At 46.7% G+C, this 22213-nt stretch overlaps 1 protein-coding gene across 3 annotated transcripts in view; it reads left to right on the forward strand.

The window, feature by feature from the left end:
* The window catches only part of LOC128338087 (transmembrane protein 132D-like), a 438162-nt gene that overhangs the window by 228777 nt on the left and 187172 nt on the right, over positions 1 to 22213 (forward strand). For all 3 annotated transcript variants that reach the window (XM_053280000.1, XM_053279999.1, XM_053280001.1), the window contains one exon: positions 10262 to 10405. In XM_053280000.1, the coding sequence (XP_053135975.1) occupies positions 10262 to 10405 (144 nt within the window). The remainder of the gene's footprint in view (positions 1 to 10261; positions 10406 to 22213) is intronic.

The following is a 22213-nucleotide window of genomic DNA, read 5'->3' on the forward strand; positions in this document are numbered from 1 at the left end:
GCCTCTGAGAAGCTCACAGGAAGAGGTGAGGGCATGCCCTCTCTCCTGCTGTTTCTCCCCTGCCACTGGTATTCAGAGGCATCTTTGAAAAGCCTATGGCATAGCCTAGCCTTGTATTTGGGGGTTTTGTTGAAGGAAGGAAGGAAGGAAGGAAGGAAGGAAGGAAGGAAGGAAGGAATTACATGTTTACCAAAATTAAATAGATCAAAAACACACAAGGAAACAGCACAAAACAAATCCCATTTCTACAGCCAATCCTGGAACTTTAAAGAACACCATGATAAGATAAAATAAAATAAAATATTTCTTCTCCTTCTCTCAAAACACTAGAACCAGGAATTGTCCTATGAAGCTGATGGCCAGGAAATTTAGGACCAACAAAAAGAAGTACTTTTTAACACAGTGCATAATTAACCAATGGAATTCTCTGCCATGCAATGTGGTGATGGCCACCAGCCTGGATGGCTTTAAAAAGAGGCTTAGACAAATTCATGGAGGAGAGGCCTAGAAATGGCTACTACTCTGGATGGCTGTAGTCTGCCTCTGGGTTCAGAGGCAGGATGCCTGTGAATACCAGTTGCAGGGGAGCAACAGCAGGAGAAGGGACATGACTCTCTTGCCTGTGGGCTTCTCAGAAGCATAGCATTTAGTGGGCCACTGCAGGAAACAGGATACTGGACTAGATGGACCTTGAGCCTGATCCAGCAGGACTGTTCTTATGTTCTCAAACCTTTGATGCACATTAATCACCACCACCATGCGATCATATAATACATTTAACACAGTCAATGCATTTAAATAATAATGTCCATATAATATCTTTGTGTCATGAAATGTGTTAGGGCAGGGCTTTTCAAACTTGAGTCCCAAGATATTGCTGGACTATAATTCCCATCTTCCCCAGCTGTGCTCAAGATAGCCACACAAAGGCTATTCAAAAGGGCAGTGAAGATGGTAGGCAAGCTTCTTCTTTTTTAAAGTGCCCTTGATGGAATCTGTTTTTATTCTGGTTGTTGGTGGTTCTCTGGGGAGGAGAGCTGGACTTGGAGTGGTGAACACCAATCAACCAATATCTTCATTTCGGTCTTTGATCACCATAAGAGAGCTGCTGCCAGTCGCTGTGGACAACAGTGAGCTACATGTACCAATGATCTGACTCGGCACTATGGATGTGCATGGTGTGCCACTTGTGTCACCATGCAAATGGCCTCTGCACATGTGCAGAAGTCAGTCTAATGGCCTCAGTGCTTGCACAGAGGCCCGAATTGGACCTCCACCAGTCCAAGATTATGGGGGGAGTGCCAGTGGGGCCTGGGTGAGCTCCCGCCTGCCCCACGGAGCCCTATCATCACCACAGCTGGTAAGGTAACCTCCTTGCCTTACAGGACTCCCCTTTACAAGCACTAGAACCAGTCAAACTGGGCCAAACCAGGTCCAACTAGTCAAACTAGGCCAAACCAGTTCTATCCAAACCAGGCCAGATTTGGCTTGAGCTCAGACTAGACCCCCTTTTTCGAGAGCTGGTCCAGTTCGAGCTTGAACCGGTTAATCCAGGCCAGTTTGACTTGAACCACGGTTCAACTCAAACTGGTTTGCACACCCCTATTCGGCACTACGGCTGCTATGAATATTTATATACCTCTTATCAACAAAAGTTCTCAAAGTGGTTTACACAGAAATAACAACAATAAATACGATGGTTCTGTGTCTCAAAAAACCTCACAATCTAAAAAAGAAACATAAGATAGACACTGAATTAATGGAAATCAATTACCATAAAACGAAGGTAATGGTTTTTGCCAAGCATTCAAGACTACACAACTGGCTAATGCATAGTCATAAAATTGAACAGGTGAATTCTTTTAAATACCTAGGTGTTGTCTTTCATTCATCGGGCTCAAGGAATGCCCATTTCAATTCAATTAGGCAGACTGCCCAACTTGTCATAAATAAAATAAAATTATATCATTCTACACGTGAGGCATCATTTATTCCTGCTACAATTAGGCTTTTTGCCGCAAAAGTGTATCCTTACTACTACTTTATGGAGCTCAATTGGGGCCTATCAACAACTTTGAACCTCTTGAAGCCATACAATCTAAGTTTATTAGACATATATTGCAAGTCTCCCGCTGTGTGCCAAATGCAACAATTAGGCGTGAGGTGGGGCTTATCAGTTTAGAGTCGTTTACTGGTGTTGCTTTATTTTGTTTTGGTTAAAATTGGTACTTACTCATGTGGGTTTAGCCCCCTGAATAATGATGGATGGCTGTAAACTTAAATGGAAGACTTTGGTGATAAATAAATTATCCCATTATGGACTTTCCCTAGTTGAACTAATTGACCTAGGACTAGATCAGGCCACATAGGCGGTTAAACAACACATTTTAGACACAGAATTAAAAGAGGAACTGGCTGGTCTCAGGAGCAATATTTATATAGGGAACCAAATTACCAACCTTAAACCAGCAGAATATCAAAGCGAGGTATCTCTGCCCAAATTTAGACATGCCCTCACTCTAGCGCGGGTCAACACATTACCTATGGTAGTTCTTGATGGTAGGTTTAAAGGGATATCTTTTTCCTCCCGGCTGAGTCCGTGTGGCTCTGGGGTTATAGAAACTACTTCACATGTTATTCTACACTGTGGTCTTTATAGGGATAAACGCTTAAGATTAATTTCTCCTCTGCTGGAAAACCTCCCTGGACGCCCTGACGACTTCTATCTGAATTTCTTATTGGCAAATATCAATAAGATAAGATTATTTGCAGAATAGCTGAGTTTGGTTATATCGTCTGTAAAATCCGTTCTGAGCTTCTGTAACTGCTTTTTGCACTGCTTTCTTGTACTGATCTGTAACTGTCTTTATTTACTGGTCAATGACCGAAATAAAATTTACCTACTTACCTAGACACCAGCAACAGCCACTGTGGGGATGCTGTGCTGGGGCTGGATAGGACCAGTTGCTCTCCCCCTGCTACATTTAAGTGAGTCACTATTTTAGAAAGATGCCTCTTTGCTCAGCAGGGCTATAAGACGTCTTCCAATGTTCCTATTAATATATTGTATTCTATGACTGTATTGTCATTTTATGTGGATATAAGGTGCCTGGAGAGCAGAGCCCATCTATTGTCCCCATAGCTAAGCAGGGTCTGCCCTGGTTGCATCTGAATGGGAGACTTGATGTGTGAGACTGTAAGATATTCCACTCAGGGGATGGAGCTGCTCTGGGAAGAGCAGAAGGTTTCACGTTCCCTCCCTGGCAGCTTCTCCAAGATAGGGCTGAGAGAGACTCCTGCCTGCAACCTTGGAGAAGCCGCTGCCAGTCTGTGAAGACAATACTGAGCTAGATAGACCAATGGTCTGACTCATTATGTGGCAGTTTCCTATGTTCCTATGTTCCTCAAGGTGGGTATAAATTAATACAGTAACTAAGCTAATAGTGTCTGCCAAACTTATGGAACAAACATCTCCAAGAGATCTGCTTTATTGAACTCAGGCTTGCAAAGTTCATCTTCTGAAGTTTGTACTGGGTTTGTGCCCTTTTACTAATTAAATTTAATTAGAAATCCTTCTGGGACTTTTTTTTTTTTTAATATCCCTCTCCGAGTGATGCTGCTGTAGTGCCTGAGTGGATTTTTTTCCCTTTTCATTTTCTCCTGAAATGTTAATTAGACAGAGAACATGTTAGGTTTGGGGAGGGAAAGCGGCATTGCAAACCCATAGATAAACAGATTGATTTAATTTTAATCTGCTTTCATGGTGATGCATAATGATAACTGGTTTCTGTCTCGCAGGGCTGGGAAAACCACAGACCTTAATAAGAATCTGTGGGTATATTATACAGCTTTAAATGGCTTATGTTTTGCTAGATCGCTCTCCATAAATTATCTCCAGCCCATGAAGAACTTAGGGACTTTGGGCTGCTTTCTGTTTAGACTTTCAATCAAGGAAACTATTACTGTGACCTAAAGGAAACGTTGAGAGCTGGGATCTCAAGCTCCCTGGATGCCTGTGGAAAGTACTTCAATGCATGCATATGACCAAATGCTTCTGTTGCTTCTCTCCCTGTCAAGATGTGTGGAAGAGAAGCTGTGCCTCTCAGGAGTTAAGTTCTGGTGCCTGACCTTCGGCACTGCCAATGCTCCGTTTCCACAGCAAGCCGGGCAGATTGAGCTCTGTGCTTTGGAGGCGCTTGCCACTGGCCTAAGACAAAGTGCCACCTTACCTTCTTTACCACCAGGGTTCTGTTTCCACTGCAAGCCTGAGCTCTGTGCTCTGGTGCCATCTAAGCTGCAGTAATAAGAACAGCCCTGCTGGATCGGGCTCAAGAATGCCCACCTAGTCCAGCATCCTGTTTCACACAGTGGCCCACCAGATGCCACTGGAAGCCTACAGGCAGGAGTTGAGGGCATGCCCTCTCTCCTGCTGTGACTCCCCTGCAACTGGTACTCAGAGGCATCCTGCCTTTGAGGCTGGAGGTGGCCTATAGCCCACCGACTAGTAGCCGATGATAGACCTCTCCTCCATGAAGTTATCCAAACCCCTCTTTAAGCCATCCAGGTTGTTGGCTGTCACCACATCTCGTGGCAGAGAATTCCACAAGTGGATTATGTGTTGTGTGAAAAAGTGCCTCCATTTGCTGTTCCTAAATTTCCCGGCAATCAATTCCATGGGATGACCCCCGGTTCTAGTGTTTTGTGAGAGGGAGAAGAATTTGTCTCTATCCACTTTCTCCACTCCATGCATGATTTTGTAGACCTCGATCATGTCTCCCCGCAGTCGTCTTTCTTCTATACTAAAAAGCCCCAGGTTTTGTAGCCTTGCCTCATAAGGAAGGTGCTCTAGGCCCCTGATCATCTTGGTTGCCCTCTTCTGCACCTTTCCCAGTTCTACAATGTCCTTTTTTAGATGTGGTGACTAGAATTGTACTTGCCAGAGTACTCTATCAGCTGACCCCCGAGGGCTGGTCCCTGTCCAGGGGGCCTATAATGTGGCAGAGCTGACCCCTCACTAAGCTGCTCGTGGCTTGTGTGCAGATGCTAAGTGGCAGCTCCTTAGCCTTAGTGGATGCTTTCATACCTTCTGGAAAACAGGGGAAGAAAATGTGATTATTTGATCTCCATGTAAATCGTTTCAGGATCAACCCGTCCTTGCCTGGCTGCTGCAGAAAGGACACGGTTCTTTCTATACACAATAATATGCAATATGCTCCAGTTGTCCAGTGTCTACCGGCAATCCTAGCAGCAGCCTTGAAGTTCCCAAACCATTTTCAAAGGCAGCCCCAAGTAAGGCATATTGCAGTACTCAAGCCGAGAGGTTGGTGAGCCTTCTTGGCTTTGATCATGTTTGTGTTAGCATGCTTTATCTGCATTATTTCAATGCCTGCAATCGTTCCCAGGTTCAGTGCCTTGCATCTCCAGGTTCGGCAGGTAATCCTGAGCTAGATGGACCAAGGGTCTAGCTCAATATAAGGTCGCTTCCTATGTTCCTGGAACCTGTAGCAAATTGTGGGGATGGGAACTAGACACGTTGCAAGTGCATTCACTGGTCTTGGTACCAAGCATGGATTGTCCCCTTTGCTAAGCAGGGTCCACCTTGGTTTTCATTTGGATGAGTGCATGCGAGTATTATATTCCATTGAGGGTGTGGGGCCATAGCTAAGTGGTAGAGCGCCTGCTTTGCATGCAGAAGGACCCAGGCTCACTCCCTGGTAGCTCCAGGTAGGGCTGGGAAGACTCCTGCCTAAAACCTTGGAGAGCCGCCGCCAGTCAATGCAGACAATGCTGAGCTAGATGGACCAAGGGTCTGACTCAGTATATGGCAGCGTCCTATGTTTTTATGGGGATATGGCCATAGCTCAGTAGTAGAGCATCTCTTGCATGCAGAATGTCCTGCAGCCATGCCCTGGCATCTCCAAGATACGGCTGGGAGAGACTCCTGCCTGCAACCCTGGTGAACCTCTGCTGGGATAGTCTAGACCAGGCCTGCTCAACTTCGGTCCTTCTGTAGATGTTGGCCTACAACTCCTATAATCCCTGGGGATTATGGGAGTTGTAGTCCAAAAAGAACTGGGGGGGGGGGACAAAGTTGTGCAGTCCTGGTATAGACATTTCTGAGTTAGATGGACCAATGCTCTGACCGAGTCGGCTTCCTGTGTTCCTTATGAAATAGAGTTTCATTTTGTTCCTTTTCCCTGACATGTCTGGTCCGGGATTGTGCCAAAGAGTTGGGACTGAAGGACAAACAGCAGCAATCTATTAAATAAACAGAGCATGAGCGACTGAGGCCAGGTCTGGCAAAGAGGCAAGGATAACCGTGCGCGGATGTGAACAAGGGGTTATACCTTCCCCCAAACCACTGTGTTCGGAAGATCCGCCTGCCACTTAAACCCTACTTTGATCTCCCTTCCTTCCCTCCTGGAGAGCTAATTCTTTTTTGTTTTTTAAAAAGCATTCCTTTGGTAGTTCAAAGCAGACGCACTGGCGCCGCTGACATCGCATGGTGGCCCTTTGTGGCGCTCAGCGCTGCTGCGCTCTTATCCCTTCACCAGCCAGCTGTTCTGCTTTCTGAAACACTTAAGTAACAATTTCACAGCCATTACCAGCCTGCAGTAATGAAGGGCCTGGGAGGCTAAAGTGCGAACGGGTTGTAAACTACAAAGATGGGGAGATGCTGAAACAGGCACAGGGATAAATGAAAAGGGACGGCACCTGCATTTTAATTGCAGGACTTGGAGCCTCTCCTCACCACCCAAGTAAGCATGGTGTTTAGTGGCTCAGGAACTGGGAAATGACTATCTTTATGTGTTTGGGAATGAATGGCAAAGGTATTGATTCCTGGTGCTTCTGTGATTGACGCGCCCTTTAGTTTCCAATCGCCTCTGTCGCGGGGAGAGTCCCTACTTTTCTTTTAATTGTTCCTGGTAAAATAATGTCCCCTTGCGAGGGGTAAGGAAGTCCACTGACATTGATGGGACCGTACGTCAAAGGAAGAGTGCATAGGATTGCAGTTGCAGTTACTTATCCCAGATCAGGGAGTTCTCAACCGGTGGTAGTCCAGGTGTTGCTGAACTACAGCCACAATATCCCCAGCCACAATAAATTCTGATCACATGGTGATCAGAAATGAGCTTCAAGGACTCATTGCGAAACAGACAAATAGCAGAGCAGCATAGGGTAAAAAACTGCGACCAGGAGAATTCCGGGCTTATTCTTAGGAAGTCATGAAGCTGTTCTTCTGCTGACTGACCAATGGGTCCATCAAGGTCTGTGTTGTCTAACTTGACCGGCAGCAGCTGTTCTTCCTGAAATCTTGGAGAGCTGTTGCCAGTCAGTGTAAGTGATACAGAGCTAGATGGACCAATTATCTGACTTGTTGTACAGCAGCTCCCTATGTTCCACTCTTTTAATCTGTACAATATTGGAAGGTGTGCTGTGTCGTTTCATTGATTTACAGTTGGTTTAATGTCACTATTTCATTTCTGGATCCTTTTATGCTCTCTGTATTTTTATTTGAATAGTGGTAAGTGTATACAGCAAGCCCTAGTTACTGAGAAATTACAAAGATGTCAGGGCGAGCATTTTAAAAACAAACTACATTAGTACTGAGGCAATACTCCTTGAATCCGAGGGGGAAGAAGCTTCTCTAGGACACAGTCACCTCAGGGGACATGCATTGCAAAGGTTTTGAAATGTCCAAAGTCAGCCTTTGGATTTGTCACTGGGTAAGGGTGTGCATGAACCGGTTGGTGTGGTCCGTATTCGAACCGTGTTCGGACCAAACTGCGGGTATGCAAACCGGTTTGGTTGAACTGATCTGCTGGGCCAATAAGCTCAACAAGCCAGCCCCAACTAACTCAGAACGATTCATGATCGAACCACTTGAACCAGTCCGGTTCACAGCGGTCCAGTTCAATCGCAAGAAGTTTCTGCACATCGCTATCACAGGGTACTGTGAATATCAAGGACAAGCAAGTTCATAGCATGCGTGTCTGTGATTGTGTATCCATGGCCAACCCTTCCACTGCCATGTCAGCATACATGATGGCTCTCAAAAAGCAACTTACCTGGAGAGTAATAACAAGAGAGTACCTGTGACTGTGATGGCTTTGGGGTCTCTTTTTAAAATACATTCTAAGTTAATGCAACAGTGTTCTGTGCTTCTTTCCATCTTGTCTTCTCTGGGAATCCAAATTTGCTTCAGCTGGAAGTGTGGTTGCAGGCTACTCTGGAAGGCATGTGGAGAAAGGAGGGGGAAGAAGTACTTGCCAGATATGGTGCCACCCTTGGCTGAATTATGTCCAAATGGAGCTTCCGCAAGGAAACACAAAAGCAAACAAAAAAGGACATGTGTTCTGTAATTCCCAGATCTTAATCCAAAATATCATGGTCCTTCCCAAATGAGAAAGGCCTCCATATGTTTTCCTCCTCTGAATTTCTCTCTAGATTGGAAAGGGCTTTATTATGCTCTTAGATGGTTTCAGTTCTGATTTCCATGTTGAATCCTGAGCCAGAAAGGTGGAGTCAAGCTGTTTTGAATGAATAAGAAATTTACCTTGAAAAGCCCCAGACATTCCTGGCATTGAAAAATCCAGTCACAAACAGTATGTCCTTCCATGAAATGATGATTTGAAAGAGCTGAGGGCTTGCAGCTATCAGCCATCCAGGCAGATGACCCAATACGTATGTATTTATTTATCACATTTATATACCGCCCCACATAAAATCTCTGGGCAAGTTTACCAATTGAAACACAATGACAACCAAAACCTTAAATCGTACACAACAAATTAAAATAACCACCAACAAAGCTTTGAAATGTTCTGAACGAAAAACCTGAGAAAATAGATGCACTTCCAAGAGTTGCTTAAAACCAGCCAGAATTGGGGAGGTTCCAGGGGCGGGACCACCATTGCATGGCGGGGGGTGGGGAGGTTCAAAGAACCGGGGTGTCGTGCCTGGCGCCACAGCCATGCCCCTGCATCTGACGTCAGACGCTCAGGGGGCATGGCTTGGATGGTGAGGGGCTGCCGGCATTTTCCCTACGCCTCGGGGAGGTTCTGATTTCATTTGGGAGCGCCTTAAGGCAATCCTAGAGAAGGCCCAGTTTGGGGTCACCACCAAAAGCAAGAGCTGCAATATCTGCAGCTCTTGTTCTCCAAGTCGGCTCAGGGAAAAGAATTCCGTGACTTTTTGCACTCTGTCTTCTTGCTGCTTAAGACAGAAACCATCTCAGGAGATGCTGCCCAAAGTGGCAGCATAACGACAAGATCTCTTCTGCAACAGTCATATGCATATTTCACTCTCTGTTTGTGTTGTCATATATATTGCAGGAGTGTATGGCTATCCAAATGCTGCTCCAAGAAAAGCTTAGATTCCACAACCCATACAGTGATGAAAGTTGACATGAATTCTCCTGTTTTACTTCTTTCTTTCATTTCTCCCTTGCTAACTGAGCAAAGAGACACCTTTTAAAAGTGGTGACTTTCTTTATTTAGCAGGGGGAGAGCAACTGGCCCTGTCCATCCCCAGCACAACATCCTTCCAGTGGCTGTTGCTGGTGTCTATCTTGTTTCCTTTTTAGATTGTGAACCCTTTGGGCACAGGAACCCTTCTTTCTTTCTTTCTTTCTTTCTTTCTTTCTTTCTTTCTTTCTTTCTTTCTTTCTTTCTTTCTTTCTTTCTTTCTCTCTTTCTCTCTCTCTCTCTCTGTAAACCGCTTTGGGAACTTTGGTTGAAAAGCAGTGTATAAATATTCATTGCATTTGAATATTGTGTGATTTGGCATGGCTTATTCTAAAGATGTTATTTCTCATGGATGAACTCGGCACCGAAGACCTGCCTCCATGTGTTGGTCTGTGAGCGGGATTGGCTAATCTCTGACTGACTAGTCTCACTGGCCCGAATGTTTCAGGTTCTATTTATTAACCCATTTTGGCACATATATAGAAGCTCTGAAGAGACTGCTATGACTTCACCTGCTCCATTGGCCTTTAATGACCAGGAGCATTCTTTGCCCTGCAGAGAGCTGCTCTTTCTAGTCCCCACTAAGTGTTGTGGAGGGTTAGGAAGGTGTACACATCTCAGCACAAAGTTTTTTGCTTTTTAAAAAATGATGTCCTTTCTGGATAATACAGGTTATTTGTCAGGAGCCGTTACCTCTTTGAAGGACAAGCAATGAGAAATGTCGTGAAGATTGGTGGAAAAGTGGTAGATGTTCAGTGTGTCTAATTATTAACATAGTTTTTTTCTCTTCCTAGGGCAACAGTGAAGAAAGGTGTGAACGTTTTCAGCATCAGAGCCAGCAATCCATACATCTGGGATGTCCAAAAGAGTGTGAATTATCTTGGGAAATATACACCAGCGGTTATATACTGTCGAAGGAAATCTCCTCCTGGAAAGAGGTAGATTATTTCCGGTTACTTTATGTTGATGGCGGTTTCAATCTGTGTTCTGGAGAAACTGAGAATTTCATGGTGGCATACTTTGATGGTGGCATACTTTCATACTGGCATACTTCCTTGGAAGATATTGTGCCCACTATGACAGATTTGTGCCTGTAATGTGAAGGCCAATGGTAGTTGTTTTTTTTTAAGCATTCTGAGATGTGCACAGGTCTATAGGGTAATAGCAAAGCTTCATGAGTCTGGCCTCTGCCCTTTGTAAATTAGCGATGCTTGTGAATTTGAAATTGAGAGAGTTTGGAAACAGAGATCCTTTGAAAATCCTGTCCGAAACGCAGAGTTTGCCACCGGTCAGCAAAGTTCATTCAGAAGCTTGTTTTGGAAGAGCTGGAACCCAAATCCCTCCAAAATGAATTTCAAAAAATAGACTTAGGGTTTCTTCAGGTAGAAACTGACATATGAAGAGGAATATCAGGATTCCTCCATGGAGAAAATGAAATCCGAGATGCTTTCTTGAAAGATACAGGTCTTTCCCTTGCTAACAGAGCAAAGAAGATGCACCTTTTCAAGTGGTGATTCTCTTACATTTGGCAGGGGGAGAGCAATTGGCCTTATTCAACCCCAGTACAGCATCCTTACATAGGAAGGAAACTGCCATATACTGAGTCAGACCTATCTGAGTCTGAGTCTATCTAGATCAGTATTGTCTTCACAGACTGGCAGCGGCTTCTCCAAGGTTGCAGGCAGGAATCCTTCTCAGCCCTGTATTGGAGATGCTGCCAGGGAGGGAACTTGGAACCTTCTGCTCTTCTCAGAGCAGCTCCATCCCCTGAGGGGCACATCTTACAGTGCCCACACATCAAGTCTCCCATTTGTATGCAACCAGGGCAGACCCTGCTTAGCTAAGGGGTCAAGTCATGCTTGCTACCACAAGACCAGCTCTCCACAAGACCAGCTATTCTTCCAGTGTCTGTTGCTGGGTTTATGTTTTGTTTGTTTGTTTCTTTGTTTGTTTGTTTGTTTGTTTAGAATGTGGATACCCCACTCCTACCCCCAGAACTCTACTGCTCGAGGCAGTTCAAAACATTAATAAAATAGATACAATATCAAGTAAAAGATTAATAAAATTGAACATGTTAAAAGACCAGGCTAAAACCACATTTAAAGCTTTAAAAGTCAAGACCAGCACCTTGAATCCATCCCCAAAGAGGACTGCTAATAGAAGCTTCTGCAGGCTGTGTGAGACACTCATGAAGCAACTTGAACCCACAAGCATCCTTGCAGCAGCATTCTGGACCAGCTGAAGTGTCCAAACCATCTTCAAGGGCAGCCTCACATAGAGCACATTGTAGCAGTCCAACCTGGATGTTACCAAAGCATCCAGGAGAAGACTGAGGTCTTCTCCAAGTAGGGTTGCAGCTGGCATACCAGCCATTGCTGGTAAAAAGCACATATGTGCCTCCAAGGACAGTGTTGGGTTCAGAAACACCCCCCACCCCAAGCTGCGGACTTTCAAGAGGAGTGCATCCCTGTCCAAGACCAGATATACCAAGCCAGAGCGTTTCCGTCTTATCTGGATTAATTTTCAGCTTATTGGCCCCCATCCAGCCCAGAACAGCCTCCAAACCCCGGTTCAGAACATCCACGGCCTCCCTGGTGTCTGCTGATTTAAAAGATAGGTAGAGCGGGGTTCTGGGGATGAATTGGGCCAGTTGCTCTCCCCTGTTCAATATAAGAGAATCACCCCTTTTAAAAGATGCCTCTTTGCTAAGTTAGATGGTGAGACCTTCTGGGACAGGAAACCAACTTATGTAAGGAAGTTCCTATGTGAACTGTTTGGAGCAGTTTTGTTGAAAAGCATTGTTGAATATAAATATTCATAGAAGTAGTAATCTTCCTCTGCAGTGTGTAGCTATGGGAAAAACCTAGTCTTTTTTCGATGGGGATGTTCTCCCCACCCCCAGGAGCCAAATTTTCCTTGGGTTACTGTGGCTATTCCCATAAAATCCCACCCCATTGCTCTCCTCTGGCTGCTAAGAGTATATCTGTTGCCTGGCTGTGCATTCCTAGGTTCAAATGACAGTTTTGGGACTGGCTGAATGGTTGGTTAGGAGGCAGAATTAGGACTTCTTTCCCCCCCTCTCCTTCTCCCTCTCCCCCTCCCTTCCAGTGAGGCTAAAAAAGTGTGGTCGTGTCCCATAGGAACTGAGTATGCACCCTAGAATATGGTCCAGATTTCTCTGCAATGCATGCAGCCTCCTTGATAAGCAAGTTGACACGGAACTGCTTCCCTCAAGGCAGAAATTCAGGAAACTCCTATTTTCCGTTTTGCATGTAAAAGGTATGATTTCTCCTCACCCCCCTTCTTTTTATTCATAGCAGATCTTCGCTTTGCTGTAATAAGCTTTTTTATTAGACTTTCTAAATATACACAGTGAAATGTGCCCATGGAAAGAAAGAAAAAAAGACTCTGATGCTATCATTTTGAGTTGGTTTATAATATTCCACTTATTGTGTTACATGTGCTGTAAATCAAAGAAGGTTTTTTCTCCCCGTTGCTGTCTCAATTGCCTAAAGGAAATGGGGGAAGTAAGAAAAAACATTCATTTTGCAAGCAGTGTGTGTGTTTAAAAGAAGAAGAAGGAAAGCTTTGAATTTTGTCCAACCCACTTGTTCAGTCTCTTCACATTATTGGAGAGGTCTGAAGCTGAGCGTCTTGCTAATTACTGTCTTGGTCTGTATCCTGAACTTTCCGGAGGGAATTAAGACACGCTTTCCAGGTTTCAATCTGCTGTACTCATTAGTGAATTTTAAATCCACATTCAGACTTAGAACTTTGGCATTTTTTTTTAATTCCTGCCGCATAATTGCTAATGTACAACACTGACCCCTAAAACAATCAGCGTTTAAGAAGTTAGTTATTTCGCTTTCTCGTTTCAGTCGAGGGTTTTTGAGGATTTAATTGCATTTGCTCCTGTTTGGTTAACAGCAAGGTCCTCTTCGAACATGCCCTTCTGATAAGATGGAACAGCCCCATGGGTTGTTCATCACCTACCTTTCATATCTATAGAGGTTACCCAAACTGAGAGGGGATCGCAGATCCAGCTGGTTTGTTGCAGATAGCAGCTGGGATTGGTTCCCCAAGTTCTCCTGTTTTCCAACTTTGACAAGGGTCAGAGCTCCAGGCAGTTGGATGCTGGGAGAAGCAAGAGTTATGCAAATAAAGCTGTGAATATTTATGTGTGGAGTGCCAAAAAGTGAAGGAGCTTTCTGGCGATGCTGACGATGTCCATGGAAAACTGCAAACAGGTTTGGCTCAGCGAAAACTCAGTTGTTTTCAGGGGGAGAGTTGGGGCTGGCAAGGGCGATGCCCCTACAAGGCTGATGCACCAGCACCTAGCAGGTAGAGACTGAGGGGTTTTGTAGTAGACCTGGTTATTCCTCTCTTAGGGGAGGAGAGCTGGTCTTGTGGCAGCAAGGATGACTTGTCCCCTGAGCGAAGCAGGGTCTGCCCTGGTTGCATGTGAATGGGAGACTTGCTCTCCTCCTGCTAAATATAAGAGAATTGCCTCTTCCAAAGGTGCCTCTTTGCTCAGTTAGTGCTTGCCTTTTCCTTGGGCTCAGCAGGGCTTTGATCCATAGCATATGCTAACGCTTGTCTCCTCCTCTTGCTCTGAAGGAGGAAATAGGACTCAAGCCTGCTCAACGTTGGCCCCCTCAGCTGTTTTTGAACTACAACTCCCATAATCCTCAGCCACAGTGACCACTAGCCAGGGATTATGGGAATTGTAGGCCAACATCTGCAGGAGGGCCGAAGTTGAGCATCCCTGGAATGGGATGCTGGGATGTCAGTATGGGTTTTTCAATGTCTCTGATTCTGGGGCCCTGGAATCCATGACGGGGTCCCCTTCAGGAACATTGCAACCCTTGAGATGGTAGCCTCCCTTGAGATGATGGGTATTTCCCCCTCTCACACTCGTATTCTCTTGGAATGTTTTTGGCAGCTTGGTAGCATCACTCGTCAGCCACCCTTTACCATGATCTGTGGATCTCTGCTGTGAATCTAGGACAGTTGTGCTTGAAGTATGAGCAATTGCATCCCTAAAGAGGCACAAGCTGGTGTGGAGGAGGGCTCAAGGTGCTCTCTGACCCCATCAGATTGATTGGATTGGGAGAAACGGAACATCTTGAGATGTTATTGGAACAGCACTGCCAGCCATTTGTTGGTGCCTCTTGTAGTATTCAAAGGGGAACTTAAGAAGGCTGTCTCGATGTTGATACAGTCTTATTGGAGCTGTGATGGGGTCCAGATCAATTCTGATTGGTTCCAATTAAGCTGAGCTATTTAGTGAACCCGTGTGTGTGTGTGTGTGTGTGTGTGTGTGTGTGCGTGCGCGCGCGCGCTTCATCAGAGACAATCTGAATTGGCTACGGGAGAGCTTGCCCACCACTACTTAAATCTTGATTGCAGTTAACTGGCTTAGTTTGCTCCAAGATTATTAAAACATTTCAGCCTGCACCCCCCCCCCTCTATTTGCATATTGTTTAATTACTCTCCTTCCAGAAGAGAAATTTAAAAACCCAGAAATCTGATTGCATGAACGCAAAGGTGGCAACGATAATTAACTGGAGATTCTGTGCTGTTGCGTGTTCTGGTGGCGTTCTGTGGACCGGGAAGCCGTGTTAATAAAGCTAACTCGCTGTGGCAGGTGTAATTTCACGGATTAAAGAGGCGTGCATGCTGGGAACAAACAGGCGGGCAGGCTGAGAGTCACTTTTATCAGCATTTCGGAACGTATCGCTCTTTCTGTTTGGAGAGGTTCTGAGACTGGAACCCTTATGGTAACAGGATTAACATACCAATATTATCACAGGCAGCAGGGTGTTTTAGAATGAATATTAACCGCAAATATTATTACTTCGTATCAGAATAGCTAATTAAGCCCATCTGTCGAGTAGCATTTTAAAGTTTTCAGCGCCTGGTTTGCTGATTGGTTTGAGACAACCTCCTGCGTTTAACGTAACGGATTTGTTTCCCTCACCCTCTTGCCGCTGAGCCTCCATGTTAGGTCATGGCAAAGGTCGGGCTCCAGGTACATTGGAAGATAGGGGGCTGCCTCCTACTGAGCCAGACCACTGGTCCATCTAGCTCAGTATTGTCTACTCTGACTGGCAGTGGCTCCCCAAGTTTTCAGGCGAGAGTCTCTCCCAGCCCTGCCCGGAGAAGCTGCCAGGGAGTGAGCCTGGGCCCTTCTGCTTCCAAGCAGATGCTCCACCACTAAACTACAGCCCCATCCCATTAAAAAGTCCGCTAATTGACCCTCAGGGTGGGAAAATAGGAAGCTGCCTTATGCTGAGTCAGACCCCTGGTTGATCTAGTTCAGTAGAGTCAACGCTGACTGGCAGCGCTCTCTGATATTTCAGGAAGGAGTCTCAGCTCGACCTTGAGACAGTGGCGCACCTAGGCGAAACTGGTGCCCGGACTATCCGCGTCACGAGCCTCCCCTCCACTATGAGGCTCCCCTGCATTTTTTTGGGGGGGGGGCGGTGCCTGCCACCACGGCCCGTGTCTGACTGCAGTGGCGGCCATGCTCACCCCACCCTCGCGCCTGATGCCGGACGTGGGGGCTACCACACCCCCATCTCTGACATCAGGCGGGGGCGTAGTCTGGCTCCCAAACGGGGCTCCATGGCTCCGTACGGGAGTTGGAGTCCAGCCGGAGCTCTGTTCACAGCGCTGGCCATTTAACTCCTGAAGGGGCCGTGCTCCCAGTGCTAGGCTGGGGCTGGGGCTGCATTCGAACACAGGTGAACACAGCGGCCATTTAACTCCTGAACGGGAGCCACGTGACCCCCGCTCGGGAGCTAAACCAGCACCCCTGCATCTGACGTCAGATTCAGGGGGCGTGTCAGGGGTGTGAGGCGCAGCCCCTGATTGGCGGTGGCCCAGGTTCTTTGAACCCTTTTGCCCAATGGCGGCTCTGCCCCTGGCTCCAACCAGGCTGCTGGCAGCCATCTTGGCCATATAGGGGGAAGGAGCGGCCTGGGTAGAGATATTGCAATGCACTATGCTGCTCGTGTGGTGCATTGTGGGATATCTGGTGGTCCAAATATCATGGGGTGCACTGTGGGATACAAGGGGCAATTAGTAGCCTGGTAGCAAGGAGATATCACAGGAACATAGGAAGCTGCCATATACGGAGTCAGACCATTCATCCATCTAGCTCAGTATTGTCTTCACAGACTGGCAGCGGCTTCTCCAAAGTTGCAGGCAGGAGTCTCTCTCAGCCCTATCTTGGAGATGCTGCCAGGGAGGGAACCTGGAACCTAGATGCTCTTCCCAGAGCGGCTCCATCCCCTGAGGGGGAATATCTTCCAGTGCTCACACTTCCAGTCTCCCTTTCAAATGGAACCAGGGTAGACCCAGCTTAGCTGAGGGGACAAGGCATGCTTGCTACCACAAGACCAGCTCTCCTCTTCTCAGTGTCGCAATGCACCGTGCTGCTCATGCAGTGCATTGTGGGATATCTGGTGGCCTGGCTGTCTTTTCTCCACCTCTTGATAGCCATGCTGGTTGCCACTTTGCCAGGCGTCTCGGTGCATGAGTGGCGGAGCCCTCTTTGGCTTGGATGGTGTGGGAGAAGGCAAGTGGGCTCCTGCCTTCCCCCCAGCCCCAGCTGATTGGGTCGTGAGAATGACCCTAATCATTTCCTCCCCTGCCTGCTTTGCATTTTACTCACAGATGATCAGAAAACAGGCATGTGCGGAGCTTCCAAACTTGGGTCGGGCACTTCTCCTACCCTCATCAGCATCATGAGAACATCCCCCAGTGACTTCCAGCTTGCCAAAGGGCTGTGAAACTGGTGGCGGCAGTAAAAGAAAAAGAACTGAAGGGGGCCGTTTGTGGGGGCACCTTTCTCCTCAGATATGTAGGCTTTGCCCTCAGAGAGGCTTTCGATGCGCATCTTAGAGATCCCACCTTGGAGTGGTGGTTGGGGAGGCAAGGCCAGCCAGGAGAAATCTGTGGCTTAGCATCTTGATTTACCTCCCCTCTCCGTTACTTTTATTGCTCGTGTCGTTAGCACCGTGTATTCCTCGTTTCCAAATCGCGCCTTTAAATTGTTTAACATCCAGCTTGCAGTGGAAGAAGCGCCGTGAGTTACGGCCTCATTCTTTAACCTGTTGCAGCTGCAGTTAGGCTCGGGCAGGGATCTCTGGAGCGCCGTAATCCCCAAACAAAGTGCTGGTTTCTGGGCCCAGCCATTCATTCGGCATAAATAAAAGCCCAGTGGCACCAATAATCGCATCGTGTGGCTTCCTGGTGTTCATTAAAACGTTTCATAAACGCAGGCCTGTATCGTAGATCACAGCTAATGTTGGTGTCCCTCCCGCAGAAGTTTGTGTTCTCTCATCGTTTGCCCAGCAATATATTACCACCGGAGGAAACGAGAATTTCCTGCTTAGGGGGAATATGTAGAAAATTGCCTATGGCAGCAAAAAAGGATTGCATCCAGTTAAAGGCATCCCAACCTGCTTTGAAGGATGGATCCCAGTTTGTCCTGATATAATCACTGTAGGTTTTGAGCAGTGTTCTCTCCAACAGGGATTCCCAGATGTTGTTGACCACAACTCCCATAATCCCCAAGCAAAAGCCGTTGCAGCTGGGGATTCAGGGATTTGTAGTCAACATCATCTGGGAATCCCTCTTAGGGGGAACACTTGTTTTGAGACGGACAGCACTTAGCATTGTGACCAGGAGTGGGTCCTAACAATAATTGTGCTCAATTATTTAGTTAATCAATTTAGTTGATTTATCGGTTGCATTTGTATCACACCCTGTCTCAGCTCAGGGAGGCATGTATCAGTTTAATAGCTTGGATGCAGAGCATGTGCCTTGCAGATGGAAAATCAGAGGATGCCACCTAATGGCACAGCAGGAAATGACTTGCCTAGCAAGCTTGAAGTTGCCATTTTGAATCTCTGTTGGCTTGTTTCCCAGACTATGTTCCCATATTGGGCAGCAGCGATATAGGAAAGTTCTGAAAGGCACCATCTCATACTGCACGGGAGAAGGCAATGGGAAACCCCTCCTGTATTCTACCAAAGACAACCACAGGGTTCTGTGGTCGCCAGGAGTTGACACCGACTCAACGGCACACTTTACTTTACTGGAACAGAAAGACCAATGACCCAACCAATGGGAATGGCTTCCTTCTCAGAGGGTAGGTCATTCTCAGAGCTGAGGGTGCTTCTGAGTAACAGAAGTCAATTGGGGTGAGTAAATCAAGGCATTGGGAGCCATCTGGACATGGCCTCCAAAAGGAGGGGGCATTTTGTGCCCTATGAGTCACTCCCAGCCCTACCTAGATATGCTGCCAGGGATTGAACCTGGGACCTTCTGCATGCAAAGCAGATGCTGCTGCATCACTGAATGACAATCTCATCCCATTCCCTCCAAGTTTCAGGGCTTTGGGAGCAGGGGCGTAACTACTATTAGGCAAGGGGAGGCGGCTGCCTGGGGCCCCCCATGCCTCGAGGGGGCCCCCACAGGCAAGTCACAGGACTATATATTGTGAAGTGTGTATCAGCGAGGGGCCCATTTTAAAATTTTGTCTCTGGGCCCACTCCAGCCTTGTTACGCCCCTGTTTGGGGGTTTCCCCAAGGAGAAATGGAAACTCTGAAAATACTAGCACTCCTTCCAAGGAGAACCTTTGGAGAATTTCCCCAGTCTGTTTCTCCACATCTCTTGATACTTGAGATATTTGTTTGTTTGTTTGTGTGTGTGTGTGTTTGTTTGTTTATTGGTAAATAGGAAGCTGCTTTATACTGAGTCAGACTCTTGGTTCATCTAGTTCAATATTGTCTATTCTGACAGGCAGCAGACTTCCCAAAGCTTCAGGCAGAGGTTTTCCCCTGCCCTACTGCCCAGTAAATACATTGTAGCCACCTAGATTGGGCAGCAGCAAAATAGGGAGGTGTTGGAAGGCATCATCTCATACTGTGTGGGTGGAGGCACTGGTAAACCACTCCTGTATTCTACCAAGAAAATTACATGGAATGTGTAGTGTGAGCACTGTAAGATATTCCCCTTAGGGGATGGAGGTGCTCTGAGAAGAGCATCTAGGTTCCAAGTTCCCTCCCTGGCAGCATCTCTAAGATAGGCCTGCAACCATGGAGAAGCCGCTGCCAGTCTGTGAAGACAATACTGAGCAAGGGTCTGACTCAGTATATGGCAGCTTCCTATGTTCCACTGAGCTATGATCCCATTCATTTTGACAGGAGATACTAGGGACTGATTTCTGCATGTAATGCATGAGCTCAACCATTTTGTACATCTTCTCATGGTAGATGGTCCCAAGGGCTGCAGCATGGTCAGCCATGGTAGCCCTGATGGACTGCTGCCGTGTGATCCTACAGGTCCCCATAAGAAAAGGACTTAGAATCCTTTGATTTAGTTCATCCATTGCCCTTGACACTCACATTCACCACTCAGGCATCGGAGCCATGTCAGACCCGGCTGTTCACCTTGCGTGCCTCCTCTGCGTCTGCCTGCTTGAAGATCCTCCAGGGTTTGTGAGTCAATAAAAGGTAGACTCAGTTTCTGTGTACATGACATTTAGATAAAGCAGGCCCTACGGGCCTCTTCAGTTGTCATTACAAAAATAAAGGTTGTTTTCATCTTAGTGGAATTCTTTTTGATGCTTTGAAAGAAGTCAACCCTTCCCCCACGCCAAACATTTATTTGGAAGCCGACTGTGTAGAACATTTTTGAGAAATGCCTCTTGTTATACAGAAACTCCTTTTGTCCCTATGAAAACTGCTCTGACCCTTTGCCTAAGCAGAAGCCTCCAAAATTGCATCTAAAAGAAAGGAGGAACATCAATACCTCTTCCAATGGCTCAGTTGGGACTAGCTGCAATTTGGTTTCTCCTTTCCTGGAACCATGGTGCCATCTCTGGCTGTATGTATGGCCCATGGTACCTGAATTGGCTCTCCCCCCTCCCCCCCACCATCATTCTCTCGCTGCCCTTTTTCCTTGCGGCATGATATCTATTAAATAGTAAATCACGATTTTAAACTATGCACCACCTTGAGTGCATTGGCAGAAGGGTATGTGCCACATTTAGCTGGATCCAAGACTAACCCCCCCCCCGCCCGCCAGGTTCTTTGATGTTCAAAATTGGGAGGTTGTCTTAAATTCAGAGTCCTGTTCCTTGGGTAAAGCTCTATTTTTAAGGGAGGTCATCTTAAATTCAGAGTCATCTTGTATTTGGGTAGATATAGTATTAGGTCTGTGCATCACATTGAGCCAACAATTGAATCAATTATTGATGCAAGACCTATTGAGGCATTTTTAAATCGGAAATGATTCAACTGAAAATTGTCTCTGATATTGGGAAACAATTTGATTTGATGTTGGCCAGCAGGATCGGCAGAACTGCATCGACCTTAGGGACCTACCAGGACTTCTGTGCAACTTGAAAGAGGAGGTCTGGTCTTGTGGTAGCAAGCATGACTGGTCCCCTTTGTTAAGCTGGGTCCACCTGGGTTTGCATTTGAATGGGAGACTGCATGTGTGAGCATCGCAAGATATTCCCCTTAGGGGATGAAGCCGCTCTGGGTAGAGAATCTGCATGCGTGCATTCAGAAGGTTCCAAGTTCCCTCCCTGGCATCTCCAGATAGTGCTGGGAGAAACTCCTGCCTGCAACCTTGGAGAAGCCACTGCCAGTCTGTGTAGACAATACGGAGCTGGATGGACCAAGGGTCTGACTCAGTCTATGGCAGCTTCCTATGCTCCTATGAAAGGCAGAACCAATGGTGTAGTATGACGGGGCTGCTGCAGAATGACTTAAAACCTCTTCCAGGTAGTTCTGCAGCACTCCTTCTCCTGGAAACTGGCATTCCTTGGAGCTGGAAGCCACCAAAGAACCCAAAGCAACCAATGGCTAACTAAGAAGAAGAAGAAATTAAAATGTGTTATACATTTCAAAAGAATTCATGAAACCATTAAAATATATAATGAGATTGTTCACACGACTGAAGCGGGGGGAGCTTGGGAGAAGGCAGGAGCCTACTTGCCTTCCTCCACACGACCAGATCCTAATCAGGACTCATGGGAACAGAGGAATATAGGAAGCTGCCTTATACCAAGTAAGACCATTGGTCCTTCTAGCTCAGAATTGTCTACTCAGACCGGCAGCGGCTTCTCCAAGGTTACAGGCAGGAGTCTCTCTCAGTCCTATCTTGGAGATGCTGCCAGGGAGGGAACCTGGAACCTTCTGCAGACTGCCTGCAGGTGCCCTTCCCAGAGCACCTCCATCCCCTAAGGGGAATATCTCCCAGTGCTCACATATAGTCAGCCTTCCTAATGCAAACCAAGGTGGCCCTAAGGAGACAGCTCATGCTTGCTACCACAAGACCAACCCATGCTCCCAAATGGGTGACGCAGCGATCAGGAAGCAGGAGGAAGGAAGCCAGGAATCCCACAATGCACCACATGAACAGCTTAGTGCACTGGGAAATCTCTCTGCTTCTGGGCCACTCCTTCATCTGGCCTCTATGATTATAATGGCTGCCAGCAGCCAACATGACCAGGCAGTGAGTTAGGAGGTGTGTGCTTGTCTTCCTACCTCACTTTTAGCCTGGGTCCAAAAGCAGGGTTACCCTGGGGGAGAAGCAGTGGGATCAGTAGTGATCCTGGCACTGCACACGACTAGCCCTACCTGGGGCAGCCCTGTCCTACCCCCATGGGGCTGGTCCTATGAATGGCCTCAATAAATGCTTTTTAAAATACCTACATGGTTCA

Source organism: Hemicordylus capensis, chromosome 15, assembly GCF_027244095.1.
Source record: "Hemicordylus capensis ecotype Gifberg chromosome 15, rHemCap1.1.pri, whole genome shotgun sequence".
Lineage (NCBI taxonomy): Eukaryota > Metazoa > Chordata > Lepidosauria > Squamata > Cordylidae > Hemicordylus > Hemicordylus capensis.